Source organism: Oratosquilla oratoria, chromosome 40, assembly GCF_046742065.1.
Source record: "Oratosquilla oratoria isolate Oo_2021 chromosome 40, ASM4674206v1, whole genome shotgun sequence".
Taxonomy (NCBI): Eukaryota; Metazoa; Arthropoda; class Malacostraca; order Stomatopoda; family Squillidae; genus Oratosquilla; species Oratosquilla oratoria.
The window spans coordinates 42211192-42234591 of NC_134816.1; the positions used below are offsets into that span (position 1 = coordinate 42211192).

The 23400-nt window shown below is 38.9% G+C and overlaps 1 protein-coding gene across 1 annotated transcript in view; it reads left to right on the top strand.

Moving 5' to 3' along the window:
* LOC143020817 (BBSome complex member BBS2-like) overlaps positions 1-23400 on the top strand; it is a 44046-nt gene that overhangs the window by 9753 nt on the left and 10893 nt on the right. Inside the window, exon 6 of the mRNA XM_076177614.1 lies at positions 22697-22825. Coding sequence (XP_076033729.1) covers positions 22697-22825 — 129 coding nt within the window. The remainder of the gene's footprint in view (positions 1-22696; positions 22826-23400) is intronic.

Sequence of the window (23400 nt, forward strand, 5' to 3'; positions counted from 1 at the left end):
GAGAGGATTAGGAGAGGAACAGAAGGAGTAATTGGTGAGGAACAGTGTGGATTTAGGACGGGTAGAGGTTGTGTAGATCAGATCTTTGTGGTAAGACAGATATGTGAGAAAGCTATAGGAAAGGGGAAGGATGTTTTTTGGGCTTTTATGGATCTGGAAAAGGCTTATGATAGGGTAGACAGAAAGGCACTGTGGGAGGTTATGCAGATTTATGGGATAGGAGGAAAGCTTTTGGGAGCTGTCAAGAGTTTTTATGTGAGTAGTAGAGCATGTGTTAGGATTGGAAATGGAGAGAGTGAGTGGTTTGAAGTAAAGGTGGGACTTCGTCAAGGATGTGTTATGTCGCCCTGGCTGTTCAACTTATACATGGATGGGGTGGTGCGAGAGGTGAATGCTAGGGTAGTGAGTCAGGGATTGGAGATGGTTAAAGAAAATGGAGAAAAGTGGGAGGTGAGCCAGCTGTTGTTTGCAGACGACACTGCGCTTGTGGCAGGGTCAGAGGAGGGATTGAGGAAGCTGGTGGCAGAGTTTGGGAGAGTATGTGATAGAAGAAAGCTAAAGATAAATGTGGGTAAAAGTAAGGTGATGAGATGTACAAGGGGTGAAAGTGGCAGTAGACTGGAAGTGAACATTAAGGGAGAGCGACTGGAGGAAGTGGATAGTTTTAGATACTTGGGTGCAAGTGTAGCAGGAAAAGGTGGAGTGAAGGTGGAGGTAGAATGTAGATTGAGAGAAGCGAGTAAATGCCTTGGTGGTTTAAAGAGTGTAATGAGAAATAGACATTTGGGAATGGATGCGAAGAGGAGACTGTATGAAGGAGTGATTGTGCCAACAGCATTGTATGGGGCAGAAACGTGGAACATAAGAGAAGAAGAGAGAAGGAGTTTGAATGTGTTTGAGATGAGGTGTCTGAGAAGTATGGTGGGGGTTACTAGGCTAGATAGAGTGAGAAATGAGGAGGTGAGGAGGAGAACAGGGGTGAAAAAGGATTTGGGAGATAGGGTTGATGAAAGAATATTAGGATGGTTTGGACACATGGAAAGAATGAGTGAAGAAAGACTAGTAAAAGAGGTATGGAAGGCAGATGTGGAGGGAGTGAACATGAGGGGACGTCCTAGGATGAGGTGGATGGATGGGGTGAAGGGGGCTTTGGGGAAGAGGGGAATGTCTGTTGAGGAAGGAAGGGAGAGGACGGAAGACAGAGGTGAGTGGAGAATGGTTGTATATGGATGATGTTGTGACTGCATGAGGAGGAATGGGCGGGGGGGTGGGGGGTGGGGTAGTATGTGTGAGTAAATTTTGACGCAGCCCGAAGGGATTTCTCCCCGTCCTCTCCTTATATGCAAAGGGGGACGGAGAGGGGGGGTCGCCGATTAAATGAAGCGGCCTTGCTGTGGATGTACTGTGTCTTGCGACACTGCTTCTGACCCAGGGCGGTGGGCAGGGTGCAGGGATGACCCGTCATCCAGGAGGTGCTCAGATGAGAGGAAGGGTGGGAGGGGTGTGGAGTGTATTTAGGGATGAAATGAGTGGGAGTGTTTTTATGCCTTTCCCTTTTTGGCTACCTCCCTTGGAAGGGGGAAAAAGCCTTGGTATATGTATGTATATCACTCACTGCTCCATTAACATACATACATATACCAAAGGCTTTTTTCTCCCTTATAAAGGGAGGTAGCCAAAAAACAAAGGCATAGAAACCACTCCCACCCATTCCATCCCTAATACACTCCACTCCCTTCCACCCTCTTCCCTCCCTCTTGTATCGACACCTCCTGGATGACGGGTCAGCCCTGCATCTTGTCCACTGCCCTGGGTCAGAAGCAGTGGTCGCAAGACACAGCACATCCACAGCAAAACAAAGTCTTAAGAACAATAACAGATACTAGCCTCCAGATGCATATCCACAATCATATCACTCACTGCTAAATCAACATATTGAAAGATAATATATTGCTGCATGCCTGACCTCCTGATATCCTTCCTTCTGAATCCTCTCACTTCTGAGAAGACAGAGTCCACCTGGCCAGACTGCGATGCAGCCATCATCTAGCCCTTCTAAGTCACCAGAAGAAGCTTTTTTTTTATTTATTTATTTAATTTATTTTTATTTTTATTATTATTATTTTTTTGTATAAATTTATTATGCTCATAGAGCGACAAACCTAGTACAGTAGGTAATTTCTATTTATACATAGTGTGCGTGACACACAGGTCACGTTACTTCGCACAGTGAAGCTGTACAGCAAATATAAAAACATAAGAGCATAAGAGAGAAAAGGAGACTGCATGAGACCATAATGCCCACACTAGGCAGTTCCATTACATCCTGTAAAGGGAAATATACTGGTAATCAAGGTGAGGTAAGCTTTAGCATCCACCAAAGTGTGGGTGTCGAATTAGGACAGTGTCCAGATTATTGTCTGTGAAGAGAAAGTGACACACATGTATTAGGTCTTGGCTTCAGGATGCAACACTTCACCCCATACTATGGAAGACTACATTGTACTTTCTTTTTTAGGAATGTCCCCTTTTGGTGCTACAGGTAGTAGGACTCCTAATCCCATCCCCCGTCCCTTTTTTGTCGCCTTTTACGACTCAAGTGGAAATACTTGGTGGCAGTATTCTTTTGCCCCCACCACAGGGCAGTGGACAGGATGCAGGGATGACCCGTCATTCAGGAGGTGCTAAGATAGGAGAGTGGAAGGGAGTGGAATATATGGGAAAAGAAATGGCTGGGAGTGATTTCTATGCCTTTTTCTTTTTGGCTACCCCCCATGTAAAGGGGAAAAAAGCCTTTGGTATATGTATGTATGTATGTACATTGTACATAATCACACACATCAACAACACATAATCACACACACAAACAGCACAATATACACTCCATAAAGGATTTGTGAGAAAACCCTGTTCCAGCCGTGGCATTCCTCAGCTAGACAGACTAGGGAACGACAGCAACATCAAGATTCTTATCAAAATAACCTATGCCCCAGATAGCTCCGGGTTCTGGATCATTTGCAAGAGAGACTCAAAGCTAATGATTGCTTGATTGATGATCAAAAACAGGCAACCCACAAGTATTTCCGTACAATTAAATATTTAATTTCACTCCTCCAGTTATATTGTTACAGTGAGGAATAATAGTTTACTTTCTATGTGTCTATATACCAAGGGTTTTTTCCCCCTTATAAGGGAGGTAGCCAAGTCAAAGGCATGTACCCACTCCCACCCACCTTAACCCCTTCACTCCGGGCCAAAATCTCGCGGGCAGCATTAGCTGCCAGATGTGCGATGTTGCGTCATAATACTCGCATTATAAAAAATAAAGTTACTGCTGTATTGCTCATTCTCTTTCACCCGTGAATTTTGATAACCATAGAAAATATGATGAAGCCAGTTTACAGAGTATGGGAGTCACGCAGGTACAACTACAATATATATAATCAAGACGCCGACATCGGCATCCTCGCATACCCACTTGCTCCTCATGATGCCTACGTAGGCGTCATCGTATCGAAGGGGTTGATTTGATAGTTTAATTTAATTTAATAGTAATAGTTTATACAAAGCTGAATTCCATTATAATGATGAAAATACTTGTTGCTTCAAGTTTCATTGACTAGGAACCCACAGCCCCAAGGTAGCTGGCAACGCTCCTTAGGATCTTCCGTAGATTTCACAGACGTGAAACATTGAATTGTTGTCTGTACCATATCAATGTATTTACCTAGTTGTATTATACAGGAAGGGAGCTATGCTCGTGGTGACCCGTCTTTGTATCTTTCAGCATCAAGTTTTTTTCTTAAAATCTTGAATAGTGTTTGCACACACTGTTTCTTTGTCTAATTTGTTCCAGGTATCTATCACTGTGTGTGGGAAGCTATTTTTTTTTTTTTTTTTTTTTTTCAGATTTCTTCTCTAATTATCTTTTTGAGTTTCTTTTCGTGTCCTCTTGTTTTTCCATTGTCCCATTTCAATAAATCATTCTTATCTAAGATTTCCATTCCTTTCATAATTCTATAGATAGTAGGTCTCCTCTTTACCTTCTTTCCTCCAGAGTTGATAATTCTAAATTGGACAATCTTTGTTCACATATCATTTTGGAAAAAGTTGTTGCCAGTTTTGGTGTTGTTCATTGTAATAATCTTTTTATATTCTTTTTAGTATTGAGTGTGGGACTGTGTCTATGCCACTGTTGTAGTAGTTAAGTGGTTGGTTACCACTAAATGATGTTGGTAATTGTCCATGTGAGAAGGTTTGAAGAAACTCAAATATTCTCAGGACCTGGTTATTCAAATTACAATGCGACTCTAGGTGAATCAGGCAGCTGTCTTAACGGCTGTATATGAGAAAGTGCATATCTCATATTTAGGAGTGATATACACAAGTCAGTTCACAAACTACTATTGTCTTGCGACACTGCTTCTGACCCAGGGCGGTGGGCAGGGTGCAGGGATGACCCGTCATCCAGGAGGTGCTCAGATGAGAGGAAGGGTGGGAGGGGTGTGGAGTGTATTTAGGGATGAAATGGGTGGGAGTGTTTTTATGCCTTTCCCTTTTTGGCTACCTCCCTTGGAAGGGGGAAAAAGCCTTGGTATATGTATGTATGTATGTACATATTAATATATTGCTATAAGAGACATAACACTGTTAATTGAGATATATTTACATAACTACTAATTTCAATGGGTGACAATTAATTAATAAAGGAAATTTTAATAATGGTGTACATGCATTACAGAAAACTAATTCTTTAAGGCGTGACCTTACTACAGTAGAAGGAGTGGAATAATCATCAGTTGTCAACTCTTGTTGTGTGAAAATATGTACATATATACATACGTATACCAAAGGCTTTTTCCCCCTTACATGGGAGGTAGCCAAAAAACAAAGGCATAAAAAACCACTCACACCCATTCCACCCCTATCATACTTCATTTCCCTCCGCCCTCTTCCCTCCCTCTTATCTTGGCACCTCCTGGAATATATGTAGAAAATACAATTGAAAATGCTACAAAGAGATCTTAGGCCCAGTCTAGAGAAAAAGTGTTAGTCCCACAGGCCTACAATTAGAAATAGAGTTGAGGGTATTAATACATACATACATACATATACCAAGGCTTTTTCCCCCTTTCAAGGGGGGTAGCCAAAAAGAAAAAGGCATAAAATCATTCCCACCCATTCCATCCCTGAATACATTCCACACTCCTCCACCCTCTCTCTTATCTTAGCACCTGTGGGTATTAATGGGTTTTGAAAATAGGAATGGCTGTACTGTATATGGATGATGTGATGCATGAGGTGGAATGGGTGGGGGATGGGGGGTGAGGGAGTATGTGTGAGAAAAATTTTATGCAGCCCAAAGGGATTTCTCCCCGTCTTCTCCTTTTCTGCATGAGGGGACGGAGAGGGGGGGTCGCCAATTTAATGAAGCGGCCTTGCTGTGGATGTACTGTGTCTTGCAACACTGCTTCTGACCCAGGGCAGTGGACAAGATGCAAGGATGACCCGTCATCCAGGATGAGCCAAGACAAGAGGGAGGGAGGGAGGGTTGGTGAATGGGCAGTGGTGGCACCAAGGGGGGACTTGGGGGGGGGCTTTAGCCTCCCAAAAAAAGTGGTCAGCCCCCCCATTAGCCCCCCCCCAACTGAAATAAGTAAATTGAAAATTTAAATCACTCATTAAGATAATTTTATTAGGTGGAATTTTTAATGGCCAGGTCTAAAAATTTGTCAGCCATCAGCGCTAGCCCTACCATTATCCCCTTCCCCATCTGAAATGAGGACAATATATGTGTATTATTGTGGCATTATGCAAGTTCAACTGCTTTCATTATATATGACCCATGCCTCAAATCACCTGTAATCTATTGTAGAAATGTCACACATTGCAGATAGCCTATCTGTAATGTGTGACATATATATGCATAGCCTATCTGAGATAGACTATGCAACGAATCAGGGCGTGGCCAGGCGACAATAATATTCCCAAAAGTATATAGATCAGGGGTTCTCAAAGTGGTCGATATCGGGGTCGATTGGTACATCCAAGGGGTCAATGAATAGCCAAGGGATCGAAAGGGGGTTGATGAATAATCAGGGGGTCAGTGAATGTTTACTGCTGGAGTAGAAAGTAGAAGAGACCATTTAAAAATAATTTCAAACTACAAAATTACACTGTATTAATGATTATGCTAATAAACATTTTTAGTTAATACCAATCAGCCATTGCTAGCGAGGGCTGAATGAACCACGAAAATGAACACAATTTCTGATTGTTAGTGTGTTATGTATAGGGCCTATAGTACATACATATACCAAAGGCTTTTTCCCCCTACATGGGGGGTAGCCACAAAGAAAAAGGCATAGAAACCACTCCCACCCGTTCCATTTCCTATATATGCCACTCCCCTCCCTCCCTCTTATCTTGGCACCTCCTGGATGATGGGTCATCCCTGCATCCTGTCCACTGCCCTGGGTCAGAGGCAGTGTCGCAAGACACAGCGCATCCACAGCAAGACTGCTTCATAAATTCGGCGACCCCCCCCCCTCCGTCCCCTCATGCAGAAAAGGAGAAGACGGGGAGAAATCCCTTCGGGCTGCTTCAGATTTCTTCTCACACATACCTCAACACCCCCCACCCACTCCCCCTCATGCATCATAGCATCATCTATACACAACCCCTCTTATCTTCTGTCCTTCCTCCACAGACATTCCTCTCTTTTATAATGCCCCTTTCACCCCATCCATCCATCTCATCCTTGGACGCCCCCTCATATTCACTCCTTCCACCTCTGCCTTCCATACTTCTTTTACTAATCTTTCTTCACACATTCTTTCCATGTGTCCAAACCATCCAAATACCCTTTCATCAACCCTATCTCCCAGTTCCCTTTCCACCCCTGTTCTCCTCACCTCCTCATTTCTTACTCTATCTAGCCTAGTAACCCCTATCATACTTCTCAGACATTTCATCACAAACACATTCAAACTCCTTCTCTCTTCCTCTCTCATGTTCCATGTTTCTGCCCCATACAATGCTGTTGGTACAATCACTCCTTCATATAACCTCCTCTTAGCATCCATTCCCAGATGTCTATTTCTCATTACACTTTTCAATCCACCAAGGCATTTACTATAGTACATAAAGAAAAATTCATCCCATCCCCATTTTTAATCATGTGTTCTATTTTTCTGTATAGGTCATGGATCACTTCCTAATTCCCCACAAGAGGCAACAAGTTAATGACGATGATCAAGCACCATGTACTTCTAGTTCTACTGAAAATCCGGAGTTGGAAGAGAATGTGGATGATGACAGTACCCAGAAAAACACAAGACGTCCTCCAGGGCCAAACGACATCAGCCTGCTACCAGATAGTGGGCCTACCTGTCCTGATTTAAAGAAATATCCTTCACACATGCAAGGTGGTCAGACAAGATCATTCAATAAAAGATGACATCAACAATATTCTTGGCTTGAATATTCCGTGGTCAAAGATGCAGCTTACTGTTTTGCATGTCGTCATTTTACAACTTCTCATCTTGGTCGAGCTGAACAATCATTCACCCACAACGGATTCAAGAACTGGAAGAAGACAACCATGTCTCTGAAGGCTCATGATACTTCAGCTTGTCATAAATTTGTGATGCAAGCTTGGGGAGAATTAAAATTGCAGAAAGTTACAGGGGCAACAATTTATCAAGCCATTGATGCCGGGCATGCCAAGACAGTGGTGGATAATCGGCGGTACATTAAAGCAGTTATTGATGTACTTCTCTATACAGCATGTCAAGATGTTGCCCAGAGAGGGCACAGAGAAGGGGATGAATCCGACAATCAAGGAAACTTTTTGGAATTACTTAATGTGCTAGTCAAGTATGATCATACAGTTGCAAAAAAAAAAGTTAACGGTCCGGGGAATGCAAAATATACTCACCACGATTTACAGAATGAATTATTTGAAATAATGGCAGGTATGATCAGAAAGGAGATAAGTGATGAGGTGAAACAAGCAGTGCACTTTGTCATCATGGTGGACGAAACGAAGGATATAGCAAAGAAGGAGCAGATCTCTATTGCTGTGAGGTATCTCCATGATCAGGAACTTCATGAAGAATTTTTGGATTTCACACCAGCTGAAGGCCTTGATGCAGAATCGTTACTCCAGAAGATAAAAGAAACTTTAACCAAATGTAAAATTGACCACAATACATGTGTCGGTCAGTGCTATGATAGAGCGGCAGTTATGTCGGGTTGCACCAATGGAGTCCAAGAAAGATTCAGAAGAGATGTTTCACAGGCTGTATACATCCACTGCTATGCTTATAGGCTAAACCTCGTTTTAGTTGACTGTAAACAATATATGGTCAATCTCTGAGTTTTTCGTCACAATCCAATCACTGTACAATTTTTTCCCTCTCGTCAGTGGTGCATCAGGAATTTCTAAAATTCCAAAAGGAGCTGAACCCAGAAAGACCACATAAAGAGCTCAAACAGTTATCGGACACCAGATGGACATGCCAACACTCAGCCTGCCAAGCTGTTAAGAAGACCTTGCCTGGCAGTGTTGCAACCCTAAAACATCTAATGGAAGGGGGAAATGTGGACAGGGCCAGTGGAGCAAGGTCACTCACTGCCCTTCTGGATCCCCATTTTGTGACAAATCTGGTGTTCATGGAGAGTTAGCTGCATTTGACGAAAACCTTGTCAGATCAACTCCAGTCCCCCAATCTCCAGCTTGCCTCAGCAGTTGATTTGGTTGAAGCAGTGATGTCTAGTCTCACAGAGATGAGAAACAAAGAGAGCTGGGAAGAACTACAAAATCATGCTGAAGAATTGTGCCAGACTGTAGATATTCACAGACAACTTGCACATCAGTGGCAAAGGGCAGCCCCATGATACTTGGATGAGTTTGTCATAACATCCAGCATAGGACAAAATGATGATTTGAATGACTCCAATGTTACCAAGAGATGGATTTACTACTCCGTGAGAGACAAGTTTTTCAGTAAGTTGAGAAGAAAGTTTTCCGGCGATGCATGTCAGGTACTTATTGGAGTATCTGCCCTCAACCCCAATCATCCAACCTTTCTGAACAAGGAAAAGCTTTCAGGAATGGCTGCAAATTACGGGGTGGAAGACAAAGATCTATCCGTAGAGCTGCACCAACTAAGAAGGTTGATTGCCAGAAAGCAGGAGCAGGGAATGGAAGTGGACACACCTATGCAACTTGCCATCATGCTCCAACTGTACAAAGATGCATTCATAGATTTGTATAAGCTAGTGCGTATTAATGTTACTCTTCCTGGCAGTTAACTCAGCATCATGTGAAGGAAGCTTTTCATGCCTAAAGCAACTGAAAACCTACTTGTGTAACAGTAGCGGTGACAAACGTACCAGTAATCTTGGAGTATTAAACATCAATTCCCAAAGAGCAAAGATGTTAGACAGGGATATGATTATCGATGCATTTGCTGCCAACCATAGGAATAGGCGTATCATTTTAAAGTAGGTGGAATGATGTATTTCCTGAGATATATCATCGTGAGTTTCTCTTCTTTTTTTAACTTTATCTGTTATCAGGAGGTGCTTAGATAAGATGGAGGGTGGAGGGGTGTGGAGTGTATTCAGGGATGGAATGGGTGGAAATGATTTTATGCCTTTCCCTTTTTGGCTACCTCCCTTGTAAGGGGGAAAAAGCCTTGGTGTATGTATGGTTGAAATCCATGAAATGTCAAAACATCAAGGATTTACTGGCTTTTTCATATGAAGGACACTGAATGAAGAAAACATGTATTTCTATCTGTTTTTAAAACTATTCTTAAGGAACAACTTGCAATTAAGTTTAGCAAGAGGATTACATTTTTGTTATCGAAATATGTAAATAGTTTCTAGGGAAGTGCTTATGTTTCAAAAGTGTTTGTTCAGCTATATATGAATTTCATTTTCATTCATATAAATGTTTTACAAACCGTAAAACCTTTTTGTTTTTGTTTTTATTTCAATTTTTGTTTATTCGACAATTGAAGAAATATAGCCTACTTCAAGTAATGTTTCATGAAGCAATTTACACAGACGTATATGCTACATGGGTTAAAAGGGTGATTAGATGCCAGGGCCCACAATACTATATAAGAAGCTTTTGAATTTCCACATTGGCCCTGAATTTCCTATGGCATGTACTGCATGATGAATTGGTCATGGTAAAAATATACACTTGATTTCCTTCCTTACCCAATTGCACAATTTGATGATTGACAGACAATAATACCCCATTCATAGACATTTAATCCAGCTCAAGAAACCCTAGTCACAGCATGCAGAGCATGTAGAGGGGGTTTTGATTACAATCCTGCCCAAAGTACCGTGTAATTTTTTGCAACCTAAGTGGAATAGCAGCTCGGTGAAGTGATAATAATAGACTTCCAGCAGTGGGTTTGGAAACTCGATATACCTCACTCGAACAATAGATAAGTGAGGTTAGAAAATCAACTTTTTTACCGGGATCAAAACAGCATGGTATGCCTCCCATGTTCAGATGTTTGTGAATAACCATCATCTGAGTTTATTTTCTGAGACCCCTCCCCCCCCCTCGTCAACATGTTGAGTCCCTCCTCAGCCCCCAACAAAAAGTCCTAGCAGAGCTCCTCTCAGGGCGGTGCCCTGGCCTGGACCCCACCAAGGACCCTAGGCCGCCCCCTTTGACCCCATGCCGGACCTTGGACTACGCCTTTCGGATTGCCGCTAACGCGGAAATTATAGTACTATTAGCCACCTCAAAAATTTGCTCACCCCCCCCTTAGCCTCCCCAACTAAATATTCCTGGCGCCGCCGCTGCAAATTATAATGTGGATTTCAAAGACTGCATCCTAGGTTTAACCTTAGTATTCTAAACGCCTAACTGTTGTTTGGTGAAATCACAAGGAGCATGAGGTCCAGTTAAAGATCCATTTAACTATTGCCCATCATTACGTACAAACGGTTACACAATAATAATATCAAACAATAGGAAGCGATAGAAACACACAGAGATCAAGGATACATTAGAAATGTATATATATATATACATTACGTAAATACAATGTGTTATACTGGTCATTCAACAGAAACGATGTTAAAACATGTAGGAACCACAAAAAAGTGCTACTTCGCTATGCGATATACAGTCAATTAATGTGCAGTATAGCAACGGGATAAGAGTAAAGAAATCAACGACGGAGTAGCCATTGCTGTAAGATGCAGGCTTGAAGCATAAAATAGTACCGGACTTGGAAGATTCAATCCCAACCATACATATAGAAACAGAGGCCCCTTTAAGTATAAGAAAAAGGAAACTAATACAAAATAGGCCCAGATTTCCCAATTTACATTTGACAGATTCCTTGAAGATGTCTCAAACAGACGAAAACGGTCGGTCACCATTTATCTAATTTTCCAGTCGACAATAATACTAACAGAAACGAAAAATCATTACTGAACTCAGAGTCATTGTGTTGAAATGCAACATTCTTTTTGCACCACTATTATACATTTTATTTGTTAATATAATGAACGTTTAGCATAGGGGCTGAAGTGTTTACAAATATGCTTCGTGTCGCCTCACAAGGATTCTGAAATGTTTACTAAAGTGTCTCCTTATACAATGAACACTGGTACTTGGTATGTTTATTAGATATCGGAGGTAATAGTATCTACAACCAATGTAGGATATCTTTATATTAAATTATAAAATTTTAAAAATCATAAACTTGCCAGCATATAATTTTCAAAATATATTCTATATATATTTTTTCGAAACAATAATATCCGTCACGGGATATCTAGAGATAGACAAAATGTTTTCTCAGAATGTTTCGCTCAGTATTAATATGAATACAATTGTCAAAAATAATCTTTTCTATAGCAAAGCATTTTTCTCTGCACGTGTTTAACGGTTTTCTCAGAATGTTTCGTTCAGTGTTAATATGAACACTTCAGAATTCATCGTTTGTTCTATATTAAAAAAGATTCTCTAGGTTTTCTCAGAATGTTTCGCTCTGTTAATATGAAAAAAATCAAAATGTATCGTCTTTTCTCCAAAAAAAATTCTCTACATGTGTTTAAGGATTTTCTCAGAATGTTTCGCTCAGTGTTAATATGAACACAATTGCCAAATTTTTTTTGTATTTTTTATATTTTAAAACATTTTTCTCCATGTGTTCAAGAATTTTCTCAATGTTTCGTTCAGTGTTAATATGAACTCAATAGTCAGAATGTTTCGCTCAGTGTTAAAATGAACATAATTGTCAAATTTTATTGTATTTTCTATACGAGTATTTTTCATATTTTCTCCAAGTGTTTAAGGGTTTTCTCAGAATGTTTCGCTCAGTGTTAATATGAACACAATTGTCAAAAATGATTTTTTCTATATCTTTAAAGCATTTTTCTAGACGCGTTTAAGGGACTTCTCAGAATGTTTCGTTCAGTGTTAATGTTTCAAAATTCATCGTCTTTTCCATATAAAAGGGTTTTCTCCAGGTTTTCTCAGAATGGTTCGCTCACTGTTAATATGAAAATGTTCAAAATTCATAGTCTCTATATTAAAAAAAATCCACGTGTTTAAGGAATTTCTCAGAATGTTTCGCTCAGTGTCAATATGAACACAATTGTCGAAATTCATCGTCTTTTCTATATTTCAAACATTTTTCTCTCCACGTGTTTAAGAATTTTCTCAATGTTTCCTTCAGTGTTAATATGAACATAATTGTCAGAATGCTTCGGTCAGTGTTAAAATTAACATAATAGTCAAAATTTATCGTATTATCTATACGAGTACTTTTCATATTTTCTCTACAAGTGTTTCAGGATATTTTCAGAATGTTTTGCTCAGTGTTAATATGAACACAATTGTCAAATATCATAGTTTCTATATCTTTAAATCAGTTGTCTCTTCACGTGTTTAAGGGATTTCTCAGAATGTTTCGTTCAGTGTTAATATGAACACTTCAAAATTCATCGTCTTTTCTATATATATTAAAAAGGTTTTCTCAATGTTTTGTCAAATTTCATTGTATTTTCTATGTTTTCAAAACATTTTTCTCTCCATGTGTTTATGGATTTTCTCAGAATGTTTCGTTCAGTGGTTATATGAGCACAATTATCAGAATGTTTTGTTTAGTATTAAAATGAACATAATTGTCAAAATTTATCGTATTTTCTATACTAGTATTTTTCATATTTTTTCTACAAGTGTTTAAGGATATTCTCAGAATGTTTCGCTCAGTGTTAATATGAATACAATTATAAAAAATAATTTTTTTGTATGTCTTTAATGCATTTTTTCTCCACGTGTTTAAGGATATTCTCAGAATGTTTCGTTCAGTGCTAATATGAACACTTCAAAATTCATCGTCTTTTCTATATTTTAAAAGGTTTTTCTCTAGGTTTTCTCAGAATGTTTCGCTCAGTGTTAACATGAAAACAATTTTCAAAATTCATCGTATTTTCTATATTTAAAAAATCTCTACACGTGTTTAAAGATTTTCTCAAAATGTTTCGCTCAGTGTTAATATGAACACAATTGTCAAAATTCATCGTATTTTCTATATTTCTAAAACATTTTTCTCTCATATTTAAGAATTTTCTCAGAATGTTTCGTTCAGTGGTGATATGAACACAATTGTCAGAATGTTTCGCTCAGTGTTAAAATGAACATAATTGTCACAATTTATCGTATTTTCTATACGATTATTTTTCATATTCTCTCTACGAGTGTTTAAGGGTTTTCTCAGAATGTTTCGCTCAGTGTTAATATGAACACAATTGTCAAAAATCATATTTTCTATATCTTTAAAGCATTGTTCTCTCCACGTGTTTAAGGGTTTTCTCAGAATGTTTCATTCAGTGTTAATATGAACACTTCAAAATTTATCGTCTTTTCTATATATCTAAAAAGTCTGTAAGGTTTTATCAGAATGTTTCGCTCTGGTTAATATGGTAATAATTTTCAAAATTCATCGTCTTTTCTATATTAAAAAAATTCTCCACGTGTTTTAGAATTTTCTCGGAATGTTTCGTTCAGTGTTAATATGAACACAATTGTCAAAATTCATCGTCTTTCCTATATTTTAAAACGTTTCTCTCTAAATGTATACAAGGATTATCTCAGAATGTTTCGCTCGGTTTAAAAAGAACTTAATTGTCAAAATTCATCGTCTTTTCTATATTCTTAAAACATTTTTCTCTACACGGGCTTTCTCAGAATTTTTCGTTCAGTGTTACGTAGGGCCACGTGCTGAACTGAAATTTTCGCTCCATGATAACATTACATAGTCGATTTCCATCTCCAAACGAGGTAAAACACCGTCGATATTCATCTTCACACTAGGCAAATATACCGTCGATTTCCATCGTCGTACTGGACAAAAAAATACCGTCGATTTCCATGTTCACACTAGGCAAAATTATCGTCGATTTCCATGTTCACACTAGGCAAAATTATCGTCGATTTCCATCTTCACACGGCAAAAATACAGTTGATTTTCATCTTCACACTGGGCAAAAATACCGTTGATTTCCATCTACACACTAGGCAAAAACAACGTTGATTTCTATATTCACACTAGGCAAAACTGCCGTCGATTTCTATCTGCACACTAGGCTAAAAACCGTCTATTTCCTCCTTCATACTAGGCAAAAATGACGTCGATTTCCATCTTCACACTAGCCAAAAAACGTAGATTTGCATATACACAATAAGCAAAATTACCGTTGATTTTCATGTACACACTAGGCAAAACTGCCGTCGATTTCTATCTGCACACTAGGCAAATATACCGTCGATTTCCTCCATACTAGGCAAAAATGATGTTGATTTCCATCACACTAGGCAAAAATTACGTCGATTTCCATCACACTAGGCAAAATAACGTTGATTTCCATCTTCACAGTAGGCAAAATACCATCGATTTCCTCCATACTAGGCAAAAATGACGTCGATTTCCATCATCACACTAGGCAAAAATAACGTCGATTTCCATCTTCACACTAGGCAAAACTGCCGTTGATTTCCATCTTCACACTAGGCAAAAATACCGTCGATTTCCATCATCACACTAGGCAAAAATAACGTCGATTTCCATCTTCACACTAGGCAAAACTGCCGTTGATTTCCATCTTCACACTAAGCAAAAATAACGTTGATTTCCATCTTCACACTAGGCAAAACTGCCGTTGATTTCCATCTTCACACTAGGCAAAAATACCGTCGATTTCCTCCTTCATACTAGGCAAAATTGACGTCGATTTCCATCTTCACACTAGGCAAAAATACCGTCGATTTCCATCAGTAGGCAAAAATAACGTCGATTTCCATCTTCACACTAGGCAAAACTGCCGTTGATTTCCATCTTCACACTAGGCAAAAATACCGTCGATTTCCTCCTTCATACTAGGCAAAATTGACGTCGATTTCCATCTTCACACTAGGCAAAAATACCGTCGATTTCCATCTTCACACTAGGCAAAAATGACGTCGATTTCCATCTTCATAATAGGCAAAATTGACGTCGATTTCCATCTTCACACTAGGCAAAAATGACGTCGATTTCCATCTTCACAGTAGGCCAAAATGACGTCGATTTCCATCTTCACAGTAGGCCAAAATGACGTCGATTTCCATCTTCACACTAGGCAAAAATGACGTCGGTTTCCATATTCACAGTAGGCCAAAATGACGTCGATTTCCATCTTCACACTAGGCAAAAATGACGTCGGTTTTCATATTCACACTAGGCAAAACTGCCGTTGATTTCCATCTTCACACTAGGCAAAAATACCGTCGATTTCCTCCTTCATACTAGGCAAAATTGACGTCGATTTCCATCTTCACACTAGGCAAAAATAACGTCGATTTACATCTTCACACTAGGCAAAAATGACGTCGATTTCCATCTTCACACTAGGCAAAAATACCGTCGATTTCCATCTTCACACTAGGCAAAAATGCCGTCGATTTTGGTTTTCTATGTCCAAAAAGTCGTATATTTTTTGTTCTAAAAAAAAAAAAAAAATCCTTCAACGGGACAGAAATACCGTCAAAATTTCCTCACGTGGACTTCCTTCACACATGACCAAAATACAGTCGATATTTTTTCCCCCAAAAAACGGAAAGGTGTTTGTGTCCCTTGAGAATATAAATAAATAAATAAATAAAAACATAGAAATTCAAATAAGATTAATAAAGAAAAAATAAAGGAATAAATAAAAATTAAATCACATAAAACGCATTATGTAAATAAGTAAATAAATAAATAGATCAATGAAATTATTAACAAAATAAACTTTTTACCCTTACACTGCCATATTCTTGCGCATTGTTACATGATTTTATTTAGCTTCGGCCCTAAGGTAAAAGCAAAATAATTACTTCAATTAGTTTTTGTCTTGCCAAAACTATGCTTACTATCTAATTGATATAGTAAAAAATTGTCATGCTTATGCATACTGTTGTTTTGGAAAAATAATGCGAAATATTGGAATAATTTGAGTGAAAATAGGCTATTGGCAACTCGACGACAGTGCTGGAATATGATTGGCTAATTTATGTCGTCATACTGAATTTAGATCTTGACTAATTTCGAGGGGAATATGCCGTTGAAAAACGAACATGCCTGTTTTGAATTATACACACACACACACACATATATATATATATATATATATATATATATATATATATATATATATATATATATATATATATATATATATATATATATATATATATCACCCTTATCCTCCCGAAATAATGATAAATTGTGAAAATGAAACGTCAGGACCCGATACTCATAAATAAAAATTCATATAAATACCTTTCCATCAAAGAAAGTATTTCCCTGCAATACGTTATGATACTGCAGAACACGACAAATAAATAATAATGGAATATTAGTCAGAAAAGTAAAGAGAGGAAACGAAACGAAATGAGGGGTTGAAAGGAGGGTCGGCTTTCAGCGACTACAGCACCTCCCTCATCCTTGGATACGGTACCTACCATCTGGAGAGAGAGGAGAAAGCGCATCTGTCTCTAGCACACATTTCAACGACAAATGATTGGAGCTAAAGAGATGCTAGATGGTGACGTATAGATTCATGAATTGATTTTACATTTTTAAATTATGAATATAAAGAAATACACCTTTAGAATATATCATTTCCAATACAATAAGAATTAGTAAAAGTTGAAAATGATAACTTCCAATACAGTAAGAACTACTGCCATCCCTTTCTAGTAGGGGTATGAATTACAATTCATAACAATAGAACATTATGTCATGAAGGAAATAATACAGACGAGAAGTTAACAATTTCCAATACATCAAAAATGATAATAAATGAATGAAAATATAATAGACCAAACAAATAATTTTCGTTATAGTGATAACTCCTTTAGACCTTTTCATTTAGACCATAAGATCATATAGCAAGTGGACAGCAGGAATATATTATTCCTAATAAATAATGCGGAATGAGATGAGAAAGGAAAGAGAAGTTAAGGGAGATGATAGTAAAGGGGTGAGGAGAGGAAAGTAAAGGAAGGACAGGCGTAAATGTCTGAAGAAATGAGAAATGCAACAATAGATTTAGGAAGGAAAGCTAGTGTGGAGAAAGAGGGGGGAATAATCTTCGGTCAGCACCACATTCAATACAAGTACACATTTTACAAATGGAATGATGCGTCGTTTGGCGTGTAGCCACAAAGCATATTTCTTTTTCAGTACTCTAGCACTCAATAGGTACTGCGTATAGCATTTCCCTGGGCAGAGTGCTACATTGCACTCCTTACAATGGTAAGATGTTGATTTTCTTTTCTTTGGTCACAGGATGGTGTTCATACAAACGTGGCAATCCCTTTGTCTTTTTGTACGTTTTATTGAGGCAGTAGGTGCTGGGGGTGAGAGAGATTTCCAGGTAGTGCCTCTGTACCCACGCTGTACAGGCCAGACGATCGGGCATGTTTTTAAGTAGCGAGTGGCGGCCTGGGTGTGGTGAACTTTGTTCTCCTTACTTGTCCAGCAATTGGTACGACACTGCATACGTGAATTTCTTCAGAGACGTTGGTCTGTTGCCACTCCTTATCCTGAAGTTGTAGGCATTGAGCACAGTTTTCCTCACACATTCCACAAAGCTGACCATCATGTCGACCTTGTCAACAAGACGCATATTTGCCGCGTAGTCAATCACAAGGTCTGGTTTCTTTATTACTTCACCTGTCCTGTAATTCACCTTCCCTGTAGTCATCATTTTTCCGGTATGCAGAGTTGACAGCATAATGACTTGACGCTTGCCATGCCACTGCATTGCCATGACCTTTCCCCACTTCTGAATGTTGTGGTCCTCACTTCTAGTTTTGTGTGCCTCGAAAAGTGGAGGCATGTGTTTTCGTGTCTTTCGAGCTGTACCACAGGATCCTCCTACCCCTTTGTCGTGCAGAAAACGGGACAAATCTGGGGGAATTGAATAATAGGAGGAGTCTGTATCAAAGACGTGGCCTTTCTCCATGTATGGTGCAAGCAGAGTTTTTTTTTTATAATGCTCCTGGTGCTTCCGTGAGGGTCATTTCGATTGTAATCAATGCTGGTTGGTACCTGTGTATGGGATCATGTCCACTACAATACCAGTCTCACAATCACACAAAACAAACAATTTGATTCCAAATTAGTTCCTTTTCGTCTGCATATACTGCTTGAAAATAAGACGTCCCTTGAATAGCACAAGCGATTCGTCTATTACCAGCTTGCAGAAGGGTTTGAGAAATCGGCTGTACCGTTCCTTTAATAATCATAAACACATCACATATCTTCCACATGCGGTCGTCTGGTCGAGGTTGTGTATTCGTGGCAAAGTGGCAAGGTCCTTAGTAGTGTTTGGAACCTATTTCTTGACATGAATTTCCCGAATGTTGGTGTACCCAGCAACGGTTCTTTTTTCCAATAGTCGCTGATGACATGTTTCTTTGCATGTGGCATCAGAATAATTAGAGCAAAGAACACAAAGAGTTCCCTGACTGTTGCGTCTTTCCATATCCTGAGGTGGCTGTGTATATTACTTTCTTCTGAATTGTCACTGTCCTGTGTTATGAGATAATTATGTTGTAGATTAGTTTTCTGCACTATTTTGTCCATTACTTCATTGTCAAAGAAGGCTTCTAAATATTCTGCTTCCGTTCCATCAGGTCCAACGGGAAAAAAACTGAAGTCACACCTGATGAGCTAGAGTCAAAATTATGAATGTGAGGCTCAAAATCATGACCATCACTCCAGGAAGAAAAACCCACATTGTCGCAGGGGTTCGTGTCAGGTGGTGTGGGGGTCGGTGCAACTCCTTCATCCTCACTCGAATTCCATTCATACTCTCTCCCCGATGCACCAGGGCCATCGATGTCTCACTGCTGTCCTCTGCTCGATTATCGTGATTCATGTCATCATATGATCCAGAATTGCCATCCGCTCTTCTTGATGATAGCAAAGTTTGATCACTTCGTCGCTTTTGGCCAATGCTGATTTGGGTCCAAGTATCCGTCATTACCGCTAATTATGTGTGACCTAATATAAAAAGAATACACAAGATAGCAATAATACCATTATAATCATCATAATGATAATGATGATTATAATGGTAATAGTACTGACGATAACAATGATGGATGACAATAATAGTGACGGTAATGATATTGATAATGATAATGATGGTAAGGATAATGGTAATGATGATACTGATGATGATGGCTATTGTGATGAAATAACGATGAATGAAATAGCAACTCTAATAGGCCAGTTGACAAGAGAGGCTCTCAGTGACATGGATCTTATAGCTATAACAACATGCAAATCGTGAAAATCAGAAAGCCTAAGACAAAACACATGCTCCCAGACAACCATGCCAACAAAAGTGTTCTATCCCACACGAGAAATATTAGGATAATTAGCACGATGTGTATGGTTTGTCGCTGAAAGCCGACCCCGCTCGCCTCAAGTCCACATGAATCTGTAGGCGACGTGACGTCATAACGTAATTTTCAATAAGGTGGACAGGCCGAGTTTATATACACTTTGCAAAGTAATACATAATTGATTTCAAACATACCTTTCACCAAGTATTTCTACTAATGTACCACGAGATGATAATAGTATATTATGCATTAGGCATGCTAAGAAAATATGGGGAAAGAGAAAAACTGCAACGAGATTTTTTTTGTGTACATGATATTTTCATGCCTGACTTTATTTCTCGTGTTTCAGTAACATTCTGTACTGTTTATTCATATTTCTAATCTTGCCATATAACTTTACTAAACAAGAAAATGTTTTCGATAAAAAATATGAGCCGTTGCTCATTAGTGTAGACTAACAAATCAAAGCAATAGTTTCCTAAGGTTCAAGAAAAAATAACAAAACTAAGTATGTCTTATTCAGCGGTGGCGCCAAAGGGGGACTTGGGGGAGCTTTAGCCTCCCAAAAAAAGTGGTCAGCCCCCCATTAGCCCCCCCCCCCTCAACTGAAATAAGCAAATTGAACATTTAAAACACTCATTAAGATAATTTTATTAAGTGGAATTTTTAATGGCAAGGGCTAAAAATTGGTCAGCCATCAGCGCTAGCCCTACCATTAACCCCCTCCCCATCTGAAATGAGGACAATATATGTGTATTATTGCGGCGTTATGCAAGTTCAACTGCTTTCATTATATATGACCCACGCCTCAAATCACCTGTAACCCGTTGTAGAAATGTCACACATTACAGATAGCCTATCTGTAATGTGTGACATATATATGCATAGCCTATCTGAGATAGACTGTGATAGATAGGCGACAATAGTATTCCTAAAGTATATAGACCAGGGCTTCTCAAAGTGGTCGATCAGAACATCCAAGGGGTCAATGAATAGCCAAGGGATCGAAACGGGGTCGATGAATAATCAGGGGGTCGGTGAATGTTTACTGCTGGAGTAGAAGAGACCGTTTAAAAATAATTTCAAACTACAAAATTACACTATAGTAATAATTATGCTAATAAACATTTTTAGTTAATACCAATCATTGCTTTAACACCGATAATATAAAAATACTTTATAATAGGTTACAATACATTATTGTAGTGGAATTTATATTTATATATATATATATATATATATAAGCAGCGGCTTCGCCGCACCCGGCTATGCCGAGTTGCTTGGCCTGCGGCGCTTGCTCGCTTCGCTCGCATGTTTAACAAACATGTTTGACAACCATTCACACGGGCAAACGTAACTTCAAACACGTTTGTTGAACGTGTTTGGCCAACCGTTTGACTAAACGTGCCGATTAAACCTATCGATGTGAAAATGTTTGTACAAATCGACATGTCGAAGAACCATTCACACGCTCAAACGGTTTGTCAAACACGTTCGACAAACACGTTGAACAAACGTGTTTGAAGTGACGTTTGACCGTGTGACTGGTTGTCAAACATGTTTGTCAAACGTGTTTGAAGTGATGTTTGACCGTGGGAATGTTTGACAGTTTGTCAAACATGTTTCATGTGATGTTTGACCGTGTGATTGGTTGCAAAACATGTTAAACGTCTTTGAAGTGATATTTGACCATGGGAATGTTTGACAAACGGTTTGTCAAACATGTTTGAAGTGATGTTTGACCGTGGGAACATTTGACAAACTGTTTGTCAAACATGTTTGAAGTTATGTTTGACCGTGGGAATGTTTGACAAACCGTTTGTCAAACATGTTTGAAGTGATGAGAATGTTTGACAAACTGTTTGTTTGAAGTGACGTTTGACCGTGTGAACGGTTGTCAAACGGTTTATCAAACGTTTGAAGTGATGCTTGACCGTGTGAATGGTTGTCAAACGTGTTTGTCAAACATGTTTGAAGCAATGTTTAACCGTGGAAATGTTTGACAAACCGTTTGTCAAACATGTTTCTCAAACTTGTTTGAAGTGATGTTTGACCGTGGGAATGTTTGACATATAAACGTGTCAACGTGAAATGTTTGTCGAAGGGATGTTAGACTGATGATCTACGGTTTCGGGAAAATAGACGGAAACGTTTTATAGAAATAATTATATATATATATATACATACATACATACACCAAGGCTTTTTCCCCCTTACAAGGGAGGTAGCCAAAAAGGAAAAGGCATAAAATCATTCCCACCCATTCCATCCCTGAATACACTCCACACCCCACCACCCTCCCTCTTATCTCAGCACCTCAGAACCCTAGGCTGGCCCCTTTGACCCCATCCCTTGGACTATGCCTTTCGGATTGCCGCTAACGCGGAAATTATAGTACTATAAGCCATCCCAAAAATTTGCTCAGCCCCCCCTTAGCCTCCCCAACTAAAAATTCCTGGCGCCGCCGCTGTGAATGGGAGTGGATTTATGCCTTTTGACTTTGGCTACCTTCCTTGCAAGGTGGAAAATGCCCTTGGTATATGTATGTATGTATGCAAAGTAGACCACTTGGAAAAAGAAACTAACGAAGCAGAGCGCTTTCGTATATTACATCTTCAGTGCAAAAAGTTCATAGTTGAATAGAAATACATAGTTTATGTATACATGAAGAAGGAACAAGGACAATTTACTTAAGAGTATGTATGTTTTATGTTCTTTAAAATTTCTTCATACATATTTATTTCTTTATTTCTTCGATTTCAGTCCAAAAACCAAGCAGTTGCCATCTTTTCTTACGATATTGACGGTGACGGTGTTCCTGAGTTGATTACTGGCTGGAGCAACGGAAAAGTCGATGCTCGGAATGACCGAAGCGGCGAGGTTGTGTTTAAGGTAACGAACACTACGATTTAATTTCCACTCCTACTATCGGGAGTCAGAGTAAATGTTTTTGTTTTGAAAGGGTTTTAACCCAATTATTCGTATGTGATACAGTCTTGAATCAGGTTTAATCGCTTCAGTATGAGTCAAATTCTCGTGCGCAGTCTTGGCTGCCATATGTACGATGCATCACACTACTTGCAACATAAAATATAAAGTCACTGCTGTATTACTTGTTCTCTTTTACTCAGAGCAATAATAAACACAGAAAACATGATCAAACCAGTTTACAAAATCCAGGGGTAACTCATGTACAACTACATAAATATATATATACATATATATATATATATATATATATATATATATATATATATATATATATATATATGCTGGCATCTTCATGTACCCCTCATGCCGTCTGCATAGGTGTCATCATACCGAAGTGGTTAATCTTACCTGGATTGCTTGTGTATTTGTCAAAGACTGTCTTCCCTTATAAGGAGAAGGCCAAATCAAAGCTCACCCCAAATAAAAAGAAGGAATATAATAAAGATAAAAATTAATAGCTAAAATAAAATCAACCA